The 19,389-nt window shown below is 38.0% G+C and overlaps 3 protein-coding genes across 3 annotated transcripts; 1 reads left to right on the plus strand and 2 right to left on the minus strand.

Moving 5' to 3' along the window:
• Positions 1-5,008: 5,008 nt before the first annotated feature.
• nop2 (NOP2 nucleolar protein homolog (yeast)) lies at positions 5,009-13,359 on the minus strand. Its single transcript, XM_082149137.1, has 16 exons — positions 13,201-13,359; positions 12,571-12,697; positions 12,381-12,420; positions 12,233-12,291; positions 11,904-12,145; positions 11,355-11,568; positions 11,041-11,240; positions 10,638-10,727; positions 7,818-7,905; positions 7,581-7,721; positions 7,228-7,367; positions 6,986-7,075; positions 6,713-6,835; positions 6,151-6,248; positions 5,894-6,030; positions 5,009-5,817 (listed from the first exon to the last, which is right to left on the minus strand). Exons 2-16 carry the CDS (start codon positions 12,674-12,676, stop codon positions 5,369-5,371), a joined length of 2,217 nt encoding a protein of 738 aa, XP_082005263.1. The 5' UTR covers positions 12,677-12,697; positions 13,201-13,359; the 3' UTR covers positions 5,009-5,368.
• Positions 13,360-13,736: 377 nt separating this feature from the next.
• gtf3c6 (general transcription factor IIIC, polypeptide 6, alpha) lies at positions 13,737-14,553 on the plus strand. Its single transcript, XM_082149138.1, has one exon. The coding sequence runs from the start codon at positions 13,910-13,912 to the stop codon at positions 14,471-14,473; it is 564 nt and encodes a 187-aa protein (XP_082005264.1). The 5' UTR covers positions 13,737-13,909; the 3' UTR covers positions 14,474-14,553.
• A 974-nt stretch (positions 14,554-15,527) lies between these two features.
• Positions 15,528-19,166, minus strand: emg1 (EMG1 N1-specific pseudouridine methyltransferase). Its single transcript, XM_082150477.1, has 5 exons — positions 18,944-19,166; positions 18,714-18,815; positions 17,749-17,890; positions 16,102-16,310; positions 15,528-15,998 (listed from the first exon to the last, which is right to left on the minus strand). Exons 1-5 carry the CDS (start codon positions 19,091-19,093, stop codon positions 15,885-15,887), a joined length of 717 nt encoding a protein of 238 aa, XP_082006603.1. The 5' UTR covers positions 19,094-19,166; the 3' UTR covers positions 15,528-15,884.
• Positions 19,167-19,389: the final 223 nt, after the last annotated feature.

The following is a 19,389-nucleotide window of genomic DNA, read 5'->3' on the forward strand; positions in this document are numbered from 1 at the left end:
TGTAGTTCTGTAGGCAGGGAATCTAGCAGTGTGTGTGTGTATGCATGTATGGTGAGAAATAAGAGTGGGCAGATTCATCTGTGTAGGCGTGTGGGTGGGTGAGAGGACACCAGACCCTGAGAAGAGCACTAAATTTCAAAATAAAGGTTTTCGAGTTCAGAAAGTTTGGAGTGAGATGGAGAAAGAAAGAGGATGTGAAGGCCTGAGATGGGTAATGATTCTGTCAGAGCCAGCTGTAACTGACAGACCTCAAGACTTCCCTGTGTGCAAAACAAAATTGAGCAAAGACAGATCAACAAACTATGATGTTCATATTAAGGGCTGCAAGCAGCAAGCAGAAACATTTTGTGGTATTATAATTTATGGCATGTTACTCCAGATATTTAGCATTAAATGGAGTGAGTAATTTATGCTGGAGCCATTCCATTCAATTTAAACTGATAACATTATCATTTGGATTGATTCACTAAAAATAACCTTTTGAAAAGAGTCTTTTGAAAAGAATCTTTTGAAAAGATTCACTAAAAAGTTTCATTTTCAAATCTGACATCACTTGTTTGGATTCTAAGCAGCCAACGGACTGAACAGTACACATATTTACTGCTAAAATATTGTCAAGAAAAGTGGAAGGTGTGACATCAAGCCGACATCAAAGAACAAGCAGCGATGAAAGCAGACTGTATCATCTTCTTCTGGCAAGAAAAGTTGGGATGAACACACCACAAAGATGACAGCCAACAACCATCTGGCATGTACATTCTGCACCTGCATGAGACGAAATAACTTTCCATACCTGCAGGTGGCAGTAGTCTCTATTTGTCCTCTGCGGATAAGTCATAAAAAACAAAAACAAATCAGCGCTTGCTTACTATTTTGATTATGAATACTGATCAACTGGCCTTCAAATTTCGTCATTAGGAGCCATGTTGTTATGAAAAAAATTGCGCATTGGAATTTTGCCGCTTTCGTCTTTCTTCTTATGCACTGAACAGCCAATCAGAGTGATCTTCATTGAATTGGCGTTGAATTGGCTTCAACGCCAATTCAACCTGCTTAATCGTCCGAAAAAGCCACCAACTGTGATCCGACTAATGCCAACGGTAAGGAACACACCGCAAAAACTGGGCCAGCATACCTTTAACGACAGTCCGGCAACTGACCGTTATTTTTGTGTCTCTTGGCCTTTAAAGTTGTTTTTGCGTTAAAAAAGTGAAATGCAAAGTAGTGGAATGAAAAATGCTTGGGCTAGAGATGCATTTTTAAAAGTTGCACTTTTAACACTGTGTTTTTAGAATGACTGTCATGCGCACTAAGACACACGACGCAAGCTCAATTGCCAAACATGTCCGTCTATGAAAAGCAGTTCAGTGGAATACAAAACCACATTATTTAAGAAAGGCCCCCCTTCACGTGTTTTTGCACTTCAAAATATGTAATGCAGTGTTAAAATTGGGAAAAAAACACAAGGTCTAGAGTCATGTTTCTTTTTTAAGTTACAAGTTTTTGGGCGCTGCTATTTTAGAACACTGTGTCAAGTGCGAGACACTGAAAAGGACACAAGATGCAAATGGACAATGGGCAAACATGTCCATAGTGCATGTTTACATATAAAAACAAAGGAAAAAGCTGGGCATTAGAATGCAAAAATACGTTCTTTGTGAACAGCCCTTAAGGGACGTTTAAAAAAAAAAAAGCAAGGTCTAGACTGAGACACATTTTTTAAAAGGTTAAAAACTCAGTGCTCATGCACAAGAAGCTGAACAAGATGCAAGATGCGCATGTTTATACACAAAAACATTGTAAGCGCAGTGGAATACAAAAACACGTCCTCACACCCTGAATATTCTGCCATATATAATACGATTTTTGAAAAAATGGTGGGCAAAGAATGGTAGAATTTTTTTTGTGGCTTAACTATTCCCTGGCTGACACTGAGCGGTAAGGTTTAGTTGAGTTTGACAGCTACGTCTCCCAGGTACAGACTTCAGCGTAGGCCTACACGTTTCTGCAGTCATTCCTGATATAGGTAGCTGGAGGATATAATGAAGACTCTGGCACATTTCCCAGCTGTAGAAGGATTAACTACACGGTCAAATTGTACAGTCACGACAAGATACAAACATGCTCATAGATGCACTACAGAGAGGCTGAGGCAATGGGAATCGTAGCGGAACATAAATTAAAGGGGCGGATGGGATGGCACATTTACATATAGGCAACACCCCCATGCACCATGGAAATGCTGTTATTTTTCATGTGCTAAATTGTTTTTCTGCTACTGTCTTCACTTCAAAACAACTGTTTACTTACACATTCGAAAGGCTAAGGTGTTTTGGGTGACTGCCAGTGTGTTGCTATGCAATTGCAAAGGTTATTGATTTGTTTTTAGCACATTGCTATGCTAGGGCGTTAATGGGTGTTTGCTAGTGTGGACAAATCTGGTCCTCCCTCGAAATGGGGCAAACTCCAATTCAAGGAAAGTCTGTCCACTTGGAGACCATATTTGCAACAGCTCCGGGACGTATTCCGCCATATTGAGCGTTGCAATTTCTTCGATTCATGAATCACTTCCGGCTTCATCGTCCCGAAGTCAATGAGTTTATTTAATACATTTTTGGTTAAATGGCTGAAATAAGGTCTGTGGTGAACACAAGCTTAAGACACTTTCACGTTTTATTCCACGACATAAATACATAAACTTAACCCCAATCATGATTTTTTGAAGCTGTTACATGTCTTGAAAAAGGCAGTTGCTAACAAGTGGTTAAATAAAGACTACAGAGACTGTCGAGGAGATTAAACGTCATCACGCCGAAAAGGTAAGCCCAGTCCGCTTTTACAGCATCGTTATGCTTATAATTGTGCTCTTATAAACTACTCTAACATTCTGGGAAAATGTTTTTTAGATAAACACTGAAAGAGTTGTTGGATGCTTAGTTGTGGTGACGATGAATTTGTGGGACCAAGGTGTACCTTTAGCTTTTTACTTCTGGTGACTGCATTTTAGGCTTCAAAATTCATAAAAGTTGTGATCATCTGTGAAAATTATCTTGATGGACAAAACATGCAAGTATCATAAACTTTTGTTGATCACAGAGCTTGTTTTTAGCGATAATCCAAAAGCCTATGGGAAAATCCTATTGGGTCGACAAAGTCATACCTGCACAACTCTATGGTACTCTCTTTAGCACCTGATTACTATTCCTACAAAATCATGTTATAATAAATGTTTGAACTACATTATATTGACCATTAATGTCTGTATTAGTTAGCTTATGTTTTAGCATAGCACGCAGATATCCGATTAGCCTAATAGCTTAGTTTATACACACATTTGCACTTGCCCTACATGTATTCACAATCATCTTTAATGTAATTAAATGTTAATTTAAGCGTTAAATGTCCAAATATTTCAGTTATAAAAAGAATTTAATGTTCAATTATTCACTAAAAAGGCTATTATTAATTAATTAATAACACTTTATCAAGTGAAAGAAATTGTTCAATTTGTTTTATTATGCACGATATAGTATATATTTTAAATTAAGATAATTTGTTTGTACTTAATATAATTATATATATGATCATATGTGTTTGCAACTGATAAAAAGTATGTTCTATAGGCTATAGTATGTCTCTGTCAGTAGTATGAATCATGAATCTTTATGTAATACATTTGTCATGTGACCATTTTTAAGTAGTACTGTAGTCCGTCACTGATTGTAAATAACATGATGAAAAATGAAGTCAGTAACGTAATCTATTACATTACGCATTTTAGGTAATATAAACTACTATTTTATTACTTTTTACCCAACACATTTATCCTATTGATTCAAATAGGATAATCTTGTACCATATTGATATAAAAATACAAAGAGAAAGAAAATATATTCCATTCTTTTTGAAGGGCCTTAAAACATCTTTGCCTTTACTGCCAAGTCAACTCCTCTCCTGTGGCCTCGTGGGATAGTCTACTAGAAGCACAGTGAGAAGTCTCATCAGAAGTAGTAGGTCATCCAGATACTTCACCTACTGTTTTACAAGTATTATGAATTAGGGATGTGTAATGTGTAGTTTACGATAATATGATTATGGGTTATGGAGTATGGCGCTAAACTCAAGAGTGCACACTTTCACGGCGTGTCAGATGCAACTCCCCCAAAATCAAAAAGTTAGTGTGAAAATACTGGAGATACACAAGAAGCGAAAACTCATCTGAACAGTACAAACCATGAGCAGTAGTTCTTATTAAAGATAGACTGGACACTCCAACCCCTGCAATCATATGTTCAGGTGATCATGATAATTATCCTTCTACAATACCACTTAATCAGTGGGGTGTCAAACCAGTCTGATCGAAAACGCTTTACCCACAGGCCTGCTGAATGGCTTCATTTACCCTTCAGGCACAACCTTAAATTATCTCCTTGCATGCAATCACTGCAATGTGATTAAAATGAACGCTTTGCCTACACATGCGCTTCATTTCAACAGAATTAACAGCTCTGGGAGGAACAAGTGGTGATAATTGTGGTGTTTTGGGCCATCTTTTGTGGAGACAGAAGGATCTCATGCAAGCAGAGAGAAAACATCGCAGTTCGGAGGTTACGAGCTCAGGGCTTCACCATGCACAATACGATAAGTGCGTCACCATGACTACACAGGCACTGGGCCAAAAGGGTGGGAAGAAAGATCGCACATAGCTGAAGTTCATCTATTGAGCGTTTTAGCCATTTGAACCTGAAGAAAACTTTGCGCGTTGATAAATGCTCTGTGGCGGGAGCGAAGCGATGTGGAAGTGAAAAGTGAAGTCAATAGGCTTTGCTGTACAGCAGTCGTGATGCACTCAGGCTCAAAGGAAAGTTTCACTTCTACCTCAACAGTTTTTGATCTGATTTCTGAGGTGATGTTCTGAAAGCTTGAAAGGTCAGGTTAATATTCTCTTCCCAAGGAAGGCTATAACCAAAGTACATTAAGGTTTCAGACTTCGCTTTTTCAGACACCATACCGTTTATGAAACTTTCTCTTTAATTGGGTATGAGGGAAGAAAACAGACCACATACTCATTCCTTGGCAGAATTTCAGTTAAATGTTTCTTATTCAAAACAAAATCCATTCAGACGGACAGTATACATTTATAACACATACCACAAGGTTGAAGAAAACCTCACGGTAAAGCAATAAGGTTGACAAAAGTATTGAGAAGCAAGATAAAATACACAAAATCATTGTGTACATTTCTGAAGGATGATCTTTGAGTCCTCAAAAGCAGGCTGGGATTGGTTAAACTTCCGGCTTTGTGTCAAACCACTGACGGACCCCAGTCCTGAGCATACAGGTCCATGTCAATTCATAGCAATGAATCTCACTGGCCACTTTCGTCTTGTCCAAGGACATTTTTTAACTTCTTAAATTTGTTTTTCCCCATTCTTTTCTTCAAGTTCTTCTTTTTCATTTTGTTTTTCTTCTCAAACTGGCTCCCCTTTTTCTTCTCCTTTACTACCTCTTTCGTTGAATCTCCGTTCAGTTCCTTTACCTTCTGCTTTTTTACAGGTTTCTCAACCTTTTTGGAAGTTTTACCATCCAACTTGGCAATTTTGGCTTTTTTGGGACCATCAGATTTCTTATTCTCAGATTTCACTCCAGCTTTCTTTGTGATGATGGGCGTCTCAGATTTGTTCTGTTTTAATTTCTGCTTCTTGCCCATGTTGCTTTTTGCTTTAGTTGAAGCGGGCTTCTGTTCCTTAGATTCTGGCTTTTGGATCTGCTCCGATGAGGCTGAAGTCTCCATTTTTGTAGATTCTTCTTCATTTTCTGAAAAATAAATTCAAAACATTAACATCAGATAGAAAAAAACAAGTTGTGGAAACCATGGGAAATAACTACGCACCTGTTTCTTTTGCTGCAGTAGGGATTGTGTTAGACAGCTTCTTTAGCTTGGCCACAAAAAATCCATCCATGTTGTGGGAGTGAGGGTAGAATCGGCGAGACAGTTTGAGAGAGGGATGGAAACGTCTCTCTTTGAATCTGTGGAAAAGAGATGTGCATTATTTAATACACTTTCCCTGGCAAACTCACTCGCATAACTCAGTTTCTGGGAGTACAGCCTTTATTATTGTAGATGGATCTCAAATAAGGCCTCATTACCTGGTGAATCCCTCCTTGCCAAAGTCCAGTCCAGCAGGGACCAGCTTAACATTTCTCTTCTTCAGAGCATAGTCCACAACCCACTCATTCTCCTCCACCTATGGGGAAGACAAATCAAATCTTCATAAGAATATTTAGGAGGACATAAAATGCAATCATCCAGACATTTCAAGACTAGAGTAATGGCTGTTGAAAATTCATTTTAAAACAGAAAATAGTTATTTTAAATTGTGCTTTGATTAATTTAGCATGAAATAATTATACCAATCCCAAACTTTTGTAGTAAGGGTAGTGGATACTTCAACCTAATTTTTAATATATAAAACTAAAATTTAATGTACCCCTGTAGTTAATTTTATCCTTTAAAACTTATCTTTGATCACCAAAATTACATATTTAAAAGTTGTTTCCCCCTTTAATCTATAGACCTAAATTATAGTTTATTGCAGTTATTGAAATTTCTATTCAGTTACTAAAGTGCAAAAATAAGACAGATATCAGATATGTTCTGCACACTGGATGTCAGAGACTAAAATAAATGAATCTGTATTGGTTAACTCACCATAATAGAGCATGTGGAATAAACAAGGTATCCGCCGGTTGAAGAATCAGCATTGACAGAGTCGATAGCAGACAGGATGAGCTCCTTCTGCAGGTGAGCCGAGCGAAGAATATCAGCCTCATCCTGAGAAAGAGAGAAATGCTTTAGAATTCTGAATGGAGGATGTGCAAAAACTAAACAAATCCTTCAGAATAAAGGCTGAAGGAAGTCTTTAAAAACTTTAACATCAAATGCCAAAAGAATGAAAATGGGTGACTTTCAGAACAGAATCACCTTGTTGGTTTTAACTGCTGGATCTTTGGAAATGACTCCTGTCCCGGAGCAAGGAGCATCCAAAAGCACTCTGTCGAAACCTCCCATTACCTACAACACAAAATGAAACACCTCAGATTAGACACTGCTTAGGGGAATGATGCCAAAAACAAAGCAGGAAAAAAAAAGCATTTTTAATGACAACATGGTTAACTAAAAACAAAATATTCTAAGACAGAAAATTAAAAACGGACAATGCGGACCTTTGGGAATTGTCTGCCGTCATAGTTGCAGATGACCGCATTAGTGACACCGAGACGATGGATGTTTCCCACCACGCTCTTCAGTCTCTCTGCATTTGCGTCATTAGCCACAATCATGCCTGTGTTCCTCATGAGCTGAGCTGCATCACACAAATGATACACATTTTGGCTTTAGACACTCCAGAATCATTTCCTGATGCTTGCTTTTTAACACAACATTGTAGAAAGGCAATCATGTGCATTATTTCTACATGACTTTTATTCTTTGGTGCCAAAAAATAAAAAGACTCTGAGATTAGCCACTTCACAAAAACAGCAGTTGGTGTGACTGCCATGGAGAAGCATATGCTCACCCATATATGTGGTCTTGCCTCCTGGAGCGGCACTCATGTCTAACATTGACTCCCCCTCCTGGGGAGACAGCGCCATTACAGGAAGAAATGATGATGCCCCTTGCAGCATGTACTGGCCTGCCAAATATTCTGGAGTTGCTCCTGTATGAAAAAGAAAATTACAATTAACACTTACAATCAACAGTAAATCAAGAACAAAGAAAAACAATGTTATTTTGAAATGACACTGGAACTGACCTATGGGAACAGAAGAGTCATAGATAACCAGCCCCGTTTTGGACCATTTCCCCAATGGATCCAGGTTTACTCCTCTGTTAATCAAAGCCTGTTAAAAAAAACAGAAGTCATAAGAACCAGGATCCATTTGTGAACCAGACTGACATGCGTCAATGGCATTTTGGGTTTGTTTACACCTGTTATTAACATCCGTTTTGGTCAGACGTGATGCTTGGTAATCTCTTAAAAAAAAGAAAGGTTCCTAAAGGGGGTTTTCTCAGTGATGCTAAAGAAGAACCATTTTTGGTTCCCCAAAGCACCTTTCTGTGAACAAGTCTTAAATAACCTCTTTTCTTAGTGTAAATAACACTTTAAAAATCTAAAGAACCTTTCTATGATAAAGAATATTTTATGGAAGAGAATGGTTATTTATGGAACTATAGATGCCAATAAAGAAGTGTGTATTAAAGGAGAACTCCGGTCAATTTTAACATTGAGCTAATTTTTTTGTAAATTTGGAGTGCTGTCAGTACAGAGACCAACGACAAAAATCGGTGTTGCCTACACCGTGTTATCCTCTTTTTAAAATTTGCACCCTGTTGACTTCAATGGGGCAAGTTTTAAACCTGCTTTTAGCCTCTTAACATCCTTGATGTGTCATTACAAGTGCCCAGCCATTGTGAGTGATTCCTTCAGAGTGAACGCGGTGAATCTGACTGCAGTAGATGATGTTAATTCAGCCAGCGCACATACCTGTATTTTCTTCCTGTTTTCGGTCGAAGTCCACAGTAGTCGATTGTCGAGTTCACGCGCGTGATCATTGATACTAAACCTATGCGCGTGAACTCGACAATCGACTACTGTGGACTTCGACCGAAAACAGGAAGAAAATACAGGTATGTGCGCTGGCTGAATTAACATCATTTTTATTCATATCTTTCACATCTACTGCAGTCAGATTCACCGCGTTCACTCTGAAGGAATCACTCACAATGGCTGGGCACTTGTAATGACACATCAAGGATGTTAAAGGGATAGTTCACTTTGAAATTAAATTTTGGTATGTTTTAGCTTACCTCAAGGGCATCCAAGATGTAGGTGTCTTTTTTTCCGCAGTAGTTTCAATTTTGATATTTTTAGGTCAAACCGTTCTTGTCTGTCAGTCATATAATGCAGGTCGATGGTCACCACCTCAAAGAGCAAGCACAGAGTCCAAATTAAAACAATTCCCCGTCGTCCAAATTAAACAATTCCCCATCGTAAGTACACATTGATGGCCTAAGACACGAAACGAGCGGTTTGTGTGAGAAAACGAACAGTATTTATATCGTTTTTACCTCTTATACACAGCCACGTCGAAGTGATCTGATCTGACGTGTGCGCAGACTGGTGCATAGATATATACACACTAGATGTCGCCTTGTCTACGGCAGTTTATTGGAACGAATGTCTTTAAGGCGACATCTAGTGTATATATCTATGCACCAGTCTGCGCACACGTCAGATCAGATCACTTCGACGTGGCTGTGTATAAGAGGTAAAAACGATATAAATACTGTTCGTTTTCTCACACAAACCGCTCGTTTCGTGTCTTAGGCCATCAATGTGTACTTACGATGGGGAATTGTTTAATTTGGACGACGGGGAATTGTTTTAATTTGGACTCTGTGCTTGCTCTTTGAGGTGGTGACCATCGACCTGCATTATATGACTGACAGACAAGAACGGTTTGACCTAAAAATATCAAAATTGAAACTACTGCGGGAAAAAAGACACCTACATCTTGGATGCCCTTGAGGTAAGCTAAAACATACCAAAAATTAATTTCAAAGTGAACTATCCCTTTAAGAGGCTAAAAGCAGGTTTAAAACTCTATGTTTTAGTCAAAGTCCTATTCAGGTGCACCATTTGTTTTTAAAGCAAAACATAGCTGGGACGTCATAAGCTCTCCATAAAGTAACTTGCAGTCGCATAATATGATATTTACCAAGGCGGTAATAACATTAAGTGACATGGCATCTGACGCACAGAAGCCAATGACACATCGCTAGGCTTAGTGGCACATCCAGTCTTCATTGGCATGTGCCAGAGGATAGTGGCATGTGCCACTGACAATGTTGTGAAACACTGACGACATGTCGCGGAACATGTCGCCGTATGTTGTGCACCTCCAGTAGCGACTGACAGACGAGTTCAACAGCTATACTGACATAACTGTGACACAAATTCCTAAATAAATAGCCTAATTTAATGATATTCTAAAATAAATGTCAATAAAACGCACGTCTGCCACTGAATGTTTTCTGATACCAGTGCTGTTAATGTTTATCACGCAATGTCGCAAACTGCTCATTCTAGGAAGGAAGTGAAATAAATATATCATGGGTCACTACGAATAACGCATTAACAGTCGCATCCGTTACTGTAAACCTTTATTATTGCATGATGCTGCACGCATGCCAGTAGGTTAGTAAATATTCATAAAAATAAATGTTTCAACTAATAATCAAAGCAAAAAATATTTAGTTGCACAAAAGTTATAAGTAACTTAGTGCTCGTTTACGTCAAAACTAGGCTTAGTTGGAACATACGCACCTGGGCGTTTACCTTATGGGCATTAACTTTTCGATGTCCGGGTGGATCAGGATACATTAGCATTTAACAACTTCGATGTGGTAACGTGTTTCTCACTAGCTCTTATGAGGTTTCAGTAATTGGATCATGTTTTAGAACCCAATATCATTTAGCACCATTCGATCACAAACCAGGCGTAAATGGAGCCTCTCATACAAAATATCACAACATTTTGGAAAAAGATTCAAAAAAGAAGACTTTCCAGACCTGAGCCAAGTCTCTCCTTCTGGTTTTCAGGGTGTTGGTTCTGATGGTGACTGGCCTGTGAATTTCATTGGCTTCAAGAAAATCAATCAGCTGAAACAGAAAATGTGTATTTGTATATCAATATATTTGGCACAAAAAACCTTTCCAAAGTTTAACAAAGAATTTGGTTCTGATATAGATGTACTGTCAATTCATATAGAGGTGGAGGGGGTGTGACCATCCACCCCTTCAGATCTTGACAGACATTTGCTTTATCCCGTTAGCATAGCCACACACCTTGTGAGGAAGCAGATGGGTGGTACTAAAAACGGGAAGCATCTATACTTCAGCAATAAAATCTGTCATGCCAAGTTACTCATCATTACAGACTAAAAAGCAAGAGCACATACAAACACACACACACCTCAGAGAGAGAGAACAGGTCCATGAGTTTGCTGATGAGGAAAGGGTTGTAGCTGTAATAGGTGCAGAGGTCAGAGCGCAGCAGAGAGAGATACTCCGATCTTTCCTTGCCTTCCTCTCTCTTCTCACTGAAGTGAGACAGCACATCCACATTATCTTTGATCCTCTGATGGATGGTCTGTAAGTCCATCAGTAAAAGACCTAGATACACGCGAGACGGAGGGCGGCGACTTAGAATACACCTCTAGATCACACAAAATCTGGGTGGCTGTGAAAATCTGTAGTTTGATGACAAAAAAAGTTGGACTTCCTTACCTTCCTTGGCTCTATCCGCCGCAGCAGGGAGTTTGAATTGTTCCGTCTCGTCAATATTTGCCTGCACAGTATCCTCTTCCTCCTCATCTTCCTTTAAATCTTTCTTTCCCTCTTCTTCATCATCATCATCGTCATCATCATCATCATCATCACTCTCTGGTTTCATGCTTGTTTGTTTTTTCTGTTTTCTTGCAGCTTTCTCTATTGGCAGAAGCTGACACGGCAAAGGATGATGGGACACAATTAGGAATTGGCTATGCTTGGAATACAATGCAGACTCTTTCTTTTTAATTATTATTAAAATATAGATTGTATAGTACTGTAACGATCTACATTTTGATGAGATAAGTTAAAACTGCTGTTGACATCACTTCCAGTTATCTTTCATAGAAATGGAAAGTCAAGCACACTCCATTGTGGGATACAGTGTTTTGTGCTCCCAAACTTCACATTTATCAAAAGTAGTAGTAGGACATCCGGATGTTTAATGGAGAAATGTGAAATACTACACAAAAGGTAATTTTCTCTATACAAATGTTTGTTTCATACCTCTTCTCCATCACTGTCTTGTTCATCCCCTTCATCAGCACCATAGTCATCCACCATTTCTTCATCATCATCATCATCATCATCATCTTCTTTCGCCATTCCCTTGTGATCTAAGTCCTTTACAACATCATCATCATCTTCTTCTTCCCATTGGCTGTCGCTGTCCTCGTCTTCCTCGCATTCTTCAATCTTTCGTTTCCTCTGTGCTGGTTTGAGCCATTCACTATTCTCATCTGAGAATCCTGCAATAAATATGAATTGATTCGCAAATTCAACGGTGTATAAACATAGTTATTCCATTTTTGTTTCATTTTTAAACCTTTATATACCTTTTTTGGGCTTTTCCTCTTGTTTGGGTTTTTTGGTCACTTGAGTTCTCTTTACAGCTCTGTTGAAATTTAAATAATAATAATAATAAATGACAAGTTATCATCAGAAAGCTAAGGAAAAAAAACTCCTAAATCAAAAGAATGTTACCGTTTTCTTCCTCTACTTGAAAGTTTTTTAGGCCCCTCATCTGTGAACAGAAGATAACAACTGTTATAACTTATTTAAAACATTGTTATAACTGTTTGAATTTATGCACATATAGTCATTATATATCTCAACCATGAATGAATGAATGAATGAATGAATGGAATAATCACTCAAAGTATGTGTGATTTACCATCAACCAAAAACTTGGCCAGCTCAGTTTCGGCTCCCTTCTGTTTCCTAGCCTTACGTCCAGGTCCTCTTTTCACCCTCATGGAGGGATCCAACTTTCTGCCCATGATTGACACTACAAAGTTGTTCTGGGGTAACAAAACAAGTAATCAATAAAACAGATTTGAGCAGAAGTAAAAACATGATTATTATAAGGTTTGAAACACAAAAACCAGTACAGCATGTGGGTTGCCATGTCCCATGTGGCTTTCATACTGTATAATATCACTCTCATGTAAACATAGCCATCTACACAATTCAAAGCTTTCATTGTATTAAAATAGATGTATGGCTTGTAATCGTGACAAATACAGCTTTTACTTGCATAAATGGCTGTTTGATTGACAGATCGGAGCGTGATGCTGCTTCCACAATGTAACACTTGTAAGTTAATGCTACTATATTCATTAGGTCAATAAAATGTAGGCCCATTATGTTTATATTATTGTAGTAAATTCAATATCATATTTAGATAGAACACATTAGGTTGTATTTTGCGCACAATTTACTAGCACGCTGCAAACTACGAGACTAGCTTACTGTGAACCGATTAAGACACAAAAGTAGTAACTGTAAACCCACAGATACTTACTGTTTAACAAAAACAAGTTCTTGCGATTATCTCGATCTTCTCTAGAACACTCCGAGAAATTGTAGCTTTAATTTACGAAAGTTGCCATGTGCCTCTCATGCTGCCGTGGACTAGCGCACATGTGACTACAGCAGCACACGTTGGTCTCCCGGAAGTTGTTAGCGATGCCCGATTCGTGAACGATTCATTCTTTGGAGTCGGATCTTTTCTAAATCGGTGGATTTTGTTTCCTCCTCGCTTTTTCTTCTTCAGGTAAACGGGGGTTTAAATTAATTTACTTCAATAGACGAATATCACAAACACACACTCACATATGACACACTGTTTTAACTTTTACTTAAATATACAAGAACGTTTCTTGACAAAATAATTTAAGTAAGTTAAGTTACTTACTGACGTAAAATGAACATTTTATTTAGGCTCTAAGTGTTCAAGCTGAATTATGGTTGCAACAAAATGAACTGGGACACATGAAACTGCAATAAAGGCCTTTATTTAAAAACTTTAAAACCAGCAATCAGCAGCGAGTGTACGTAAAACATTTATCGTCTTTGAGCCGGTTCTTAAAACCGAACTGTTCGAAAGAACCGATTCGCGTAAATGAATCGCACACATTACTACTTCCGTCGCGCACATTCTGCGAAGGAAATTCCCAACTTGAAGTTGTCGGAGAGAGCTTCAACTCAAGGGTTGAGTGAACACAACTGGCATGGAGGATGAATGGGAGGAGGAGGAGCAGTTGGTTGTGGCGGAACTGTCTGGAATGATCGGCTCTGATTTACTGTCCAGTCGGCAGAGCACCTGTAAGATAGTGGACATCGACAGCGAGCAGCCCATGATGCAGGTGGGCCGGTATCTGTTCGCTGGAGAATACGAGGACGCCATCGGAACATGTGTGTTTTTTGAAGAGGATGGTGCAGACTCTAAACCAGTCCTTAAATACAAATGTCACACAATGAAGAAGCTGATGCTGCAGCGGACGTTTCTCTCTGAGAGGAAGGAGGACGAGCCCGTCTCTAACCGCATAGAGGTGCTGGCTCTCCAGGATGAGGAGTCTTTCGGACGCAAGAGCGCAGTTTGTCACTACCTGGATCCGATAGACACAGAGAAATCGGCGCTAGACGAATCTAAAGATTGCCATGGTCCAGAGATGAGCGAGGAATCAGCGGCTGAACTGGAGGAGACTCTTCTGGAGAACTCCACTGAGGAGCCGATGAACGCCAGCAGCTCTTCTGTACTGGCGGCTGTAGAAGAAAAGGACGATAGCTCTTGAAAGACTGCTTGACTTCTGACAATGTACATTCTGCGTCATGTACATATGCTTTCTGGTTAATAAAAGTTTTGTATTTTGTAGTCCTGTGTGGATGTCTGTCCAATGGCGTCCTAAATAAGTTGCATAAATAATTCTATCTATCGATAATTTTTTCTTTCTAACTATCGATTGTTCTGTCTTTCAAACTATCGATCGTTCTATCTATCGATCATATCTTTCTATCGATAGTTCTGTATTGTTCCAACTTCCATCTATCATTTGTTCTATCGTTATTAATCAACCATTCTATCGATTGTTTTATTTTTCTATCTATCGATCGTTATATCTTAGTTCAAATAAATCTTTCTATCTATCGATCGTTATATCTTTCTATCTATCGTCAATCTAGTGATTGATCATTCTATCTATCTTTCAAACTTTCTATCTATTGTTCTGTCTATCGATCTTTCAATCTATCTATTGATCATTCTATTGTTCCATCCATCTATCGATCGTTCTATCTGAATTCAATGAATTTGAATTATTCAGGTTAAACGGAAAGAACACTTCTCACAAATCACCATGTAGACAATGACTAGTTCATAAAGAAAAATGTAATAACTGGGTGGAGTACATATAAGCATTTCCATGACTTTTATATTATATCAGATTTCAGCTCACTGTTTAAGGGTATTCATTTCCAAGTTCTTTTCCTGTGTGAACATATTAACATTTAGCCTCTTGAAAATAGAAATAATGGTGTTGTAATTTTCTGTTGCATGAGAAAAAAAGTCTTGAATAATAGAAAAACTACAAAAGCAATTAGCCAAAACCTTCAGATGGCCAACATACTAAATCTGAGGCAGGAACTCAAAAAAACAAAAACAAAACTGACACCTGTTAGGAAATGTGCCAACTGTGGAAATAAATAAAGAACAAACCAAGAAGGGAGAAACAACATCAAGCCTAGACAGAACAAACAAAACATCTAAAGCAAAGTTGAAGATAAAGGAAGCTAAAGAGTCCAGAGAGACTGAACAAAGGAGGAGAGACTGTTTTTGAAGTTGTCTAGTGGGAATGAAGAACATAAGAATAAAGCTGAAGTACCTGATTTTAAAAGAGAATTTGAAACATCCATTTTATTGCAAGGAGAAAAAAAAAAAAAGGAAAAGTGTTGTTTTACATATCAGAAACAGATTTAAATGCAAATCTGGGTTTATTATTAAACGTGTAAACCTATACAAAAAGGTTTAGGTTTAATACCCCACATTTAAAGAGTACTATTTGCTTCAGCCTGTTAAAATTGTGTTATAATACATGAAATAACCTCCTCTGTTGTGACGTCACATATGAAACATACACACAGAATGCGGTCCAAAGGTCTGTTCCCTAATCAGGCAGAAACGTGACAGTTCATATCAGTTTGGTTTTGTCATAAGACTCCCCAGACCTCCTCAAACGCTGAACACATCTTGGCACAGGTGAGAGCTGCAGATAGAGGATAGTTACTGATGGACAAGGTCTTCTCTGTGTAGTCGACATTCACCTACATCAGGATTGAGAAACAGAATTTAGTATGCTGATTTAGTGATGAAAATTCATGTTTATGAAATCATTTTCTATGCATGGAGAGTATATTTTCGACTCACCGCTCCATGCGCAAATGCTCCAATGACAATAGCGGCAGGTCCATCTTTAGGGATGATTGTTCTGGGACATACAGCATCTCCTGCTTTGAACGATGTGGAAAACCGGGGGCATCCAGGTGGCAGGTGGTCCGACACTGGGTTTTTAATGAGCCTCAAAAGACGCTGAGAGCCATCCGCTGCTCTCACACACAACTTGTGCAGGAGCTGGACTATAGGAGGACAAATTGTAGGAAACTAAATTAACATACAACATTACAGGGTTTTTTTGCATTACAAGGTAACACTTTATTTTAAGGTGTTGTTACAAATCACATGTACTTACTATAGTAATGATAGTAAATAAAGTACACTCCTGGGCAAAAAAATGGGCCAAGCCCAAAATTACTAAACTAAGCTATTAATTGCCTTAACCACAAATTATTGGTTCATTACCAAAAATGTAAGCAAATTAACTACTTAAAAAGCCCCTGCTGTCGAAGCAAAACATCAAAGATGTAATGTAGTTTTGGCAGAATATGGGAAGTTGTGTGTGGTGTAAATAATCACAATGAAACATGGTGATGCTCCAGAGAAGTGTCTTCGAAAATATGCTGAGAAATACAGAAGAATATTGCAGAATGGCTTGCTTCCCACAATTAAAAAGTTATTATCTAAGGAGGAATGATCAGATATTTTTCAACAAGACAATGATCCTGCCCAAATTTCAAAGACAACCAAGAAGTGGCTTGAGAACAAGTCCATCAGGCTCATGTTTTGGCTTGTCAGAGTCCAGATTTGAACCCTAAAGAGAATATTTGGTCTCACATTAAACAAACTAACTAGGAGACATTTTTCAACAACTCACTGTTTGAAGCCATCAACATTGAGTGAAACAACACTGACTCTTCCTGTAAAAAGCTGTCTGCAAGTTGGAGAAGGCTATTCTGTGCTAAGTTACATTATCTACAGTATTTGTGCAATTCTTGCTAATTTCCTGACTAGTGATTTGTGATTAAAATGGTTAAAACCATTAAAAGACCACTAAATATTTTGCCATTTTTCTTTTGCCCAGGAGTGGCTACAGTATTTATTCATCTTTGTTAATGTTATTTAATTAAAAAATATAGCTGTTCAATGTTTGTTCATGTTAGTTCACAGTGCATTAACTAATGTTAACAAATACAACTTTTGATTTGAATAATGTATGAGTAAATGCTGAAATTAAGATTAATTAATGCTGTAGAAGTGCAGGTCATTATTAGTTCAATCACATTTTGCCGTTTTGAATTGAAAATATGCTATCATTTACATGATGCATGTAATTCATAACTGATTTTAATGAGACAGGAAACATTTTGCGTATTCGACATTAATAAGAGTGAATTAATGCATATTAATATATTACTTGCAAATAATGTAAATTGATCAGCTCACAACTACAAGAACTTTTTACCTAGAATTTTTTAATTTCCTTAAATTCTTTATTTAAATAAAGACCCCCCCCCCCAACTAACCAAAAAACTAACCCTAAATTTAACCATATAGTAAATACATGTAGTTAATTAATATTACTTGAATTACACTAACTACATCACCTTAAAATAGTGTAACCCGTTACAATACTGACATTACAGTCAATGTGCAAATGGAGCCTCCATGTTAATTTACCCATCAGTCCACAAAATCGTGGAAAGGTGCGAGGAATTCTTGTCTGTGGGTTGATCTCGATCAAAACATTCTTCTCAGTGTGAATGTACACTTGCAGCAGTCCAGCTCTATTCAAAGGACTGTCCAGTAACATCAGCAGGCACTGTGTGAAAGCATACGTGACATTCAGAGGACAGATGTGGGACAAATAAAAATCTCACTGTCAAAGTCATCAGAAGATGGCTTGTTTTCTTGTTTAAACCTTCATAATGAATTCAAAACCTGCATTTGGACACCGTGGAATGTACATTTTTTAAAACAGTCATACCTTTGCATTTTTCCAACTAAAACAATATTGTATCTGATCAATAACGTCTCACTAATGAGTGAATGTGCAAACATGTCAGATTTGACTGATAGCGTGATATTACCATATTATTAAATGTACGCCCTTTTTAAAAATCTTTAAAATTTGAACTGTTACATTACAACAGAAAAAACACTAATGCAAGAAAAACAAAAAATTTCTCATACATATGAAATTTACAAGAATATAATGTGAGTATGAACAGTATCAACTTGTCATGCTGCAATGTTTATCGACACAATTCAGTCCCAAAAGTGCGTGAGAGACAAAAACGAACTCGTGTGTGTGTGTGTGTGTGTGTGTGTGTGTGGGCTATATAATTAAATTCTGCTGCATAACTGACATCATTTGTAAAGCCTCGGTTGATGTCCTGGTCCAAATTGACAACGCAAAAGGTGTAACTTTATTAAAATAGTAAGATATAGGCCTAATGATATCTTAAATAACTATAAAAACTACGCTTTACTAAAACTATAGAATTTGTATGCATCTCCAAAAAATCGATAAAAACGAACCCCGGTGTATTATGGGGATTAATATGGGCATGATAATATTGAAATGGTTTAAATGACGAAAACTAACAACATGAACGCGCATTTCAAACACTCGAGAGCTTTACCTGATGTGTGATATCAGGGCGAATCTTCCCAGGGTCTCTTCCACTCTTCATAATCATACTCTTATGCTGATCACAGTTCAGCAACTCAAATGTCTTTCCAACCTGAACAGAAACACGTTCACATTTAAATGCTGAAACATATGGTTATGAAAAATATTATTAATGTCAAGTGAACAACACCCGGTCCAACTCTAAAGTTTATATCTCTACCGAGCCTCCTTGTCTTTTACCTTTACGGTTTCAAGAGTCGCTCCTTCTAAAACAACAACAAGACGCTTTTCCGTCATCTGATCGTGCAGACTTCTTTGGTGTTTTGCCGGTTTTGGTTCATATTCATCTAAATGCTTCAGACCACGCTTGTCTCCAGCGCGTGCAGCCATGTTGACACAGGACTACGACACATCAAATGTACGTCACAACAACGCGTTTGTTCATAGTGGCGCACGCTTCTTCTTCTTCTTCTCTTATTTAATGGCGGACTGCAAACAACGTTTAGGTGCATGCCGCCACCTACTGTACTGGAGTGTGTATTATCATGTCATTTTAAATTCTACTCCATAACCCTGAGTCTTTTAAAAAAGTATATAGAGCCTTCCTAGTGATTCTTATTCCTTCTCCTTCTCCTTCTGATCCCAGTATCCCTACCAGATTCCACTCCCTCCCTGCCTCCTGAACC

This window comes from Leuciscus leuciscus, assembly GCF_965113295.1.
Source record: "Leuciscus leuciscus genome assembly, chromosome: 20".
Taxonomy (NCBI): domain Eukaryota; kingdom Metazoa; phylum Chordata; class Actinopteri; order Cypriniformes; family Leuciscidae; genus Leuciscus; species Leuciscus leuciscus.

Excerpts from the sequence above, each read along its gene's own strand:
- emg1 (XM_082150477.1), bottom strand. The coding sequence starts at position 19,093 with ATGGCTGCACGCGCTGGAGACAAGCGTGGTCTGAAGCATTTAGATGAA. Across the intron at positions 16,311-17,748 it reads ACGATTTTGTGGACTGATGG|TCCAGCTCCTGCACAAGTTG; the intron begins GTAAATTAACAT and ends GTCCTCCTATAG. Across the intron at positions 15,999-16,101 it reads GAGCATTTGCGCATGGAGCG|GTGAATGTCGACTACACAGA; the intron begins GTGAGTCGAAAA and ends ATCCTGATGTAG.
- nop2 (XM_082149137.1), bottom strand. The coding sequence starts at position 12,676 with ATGGGCAGAAAGTTGGATCCCTCCATGAGGGTGAAAAGAGGACCTGGA. Across the intron at positions 12,146-12,232 it reads AGAGGAAAAGCCCAAAAAAG|GATTCTCAGATGAGAATAGT; the intron begins GTATATAAAGGT and ends TATTTATTGCAG. Across the intron at positions 6,031-6,150 it reads GGCAAGGAGGGATTCACCAG|ATTCAAAGAGAGACGTTTCC; the intron begins GTAATGAGGCCT and ends TCTTTTCCACAG.
- gtf3c6 (XM_082149138.1), top strand. The coding sequence starts at position 13,910 with ATGGAGGATGAATGGGAGGAGGAGGAGCAGTTGGTTGTGGCGGAACTG.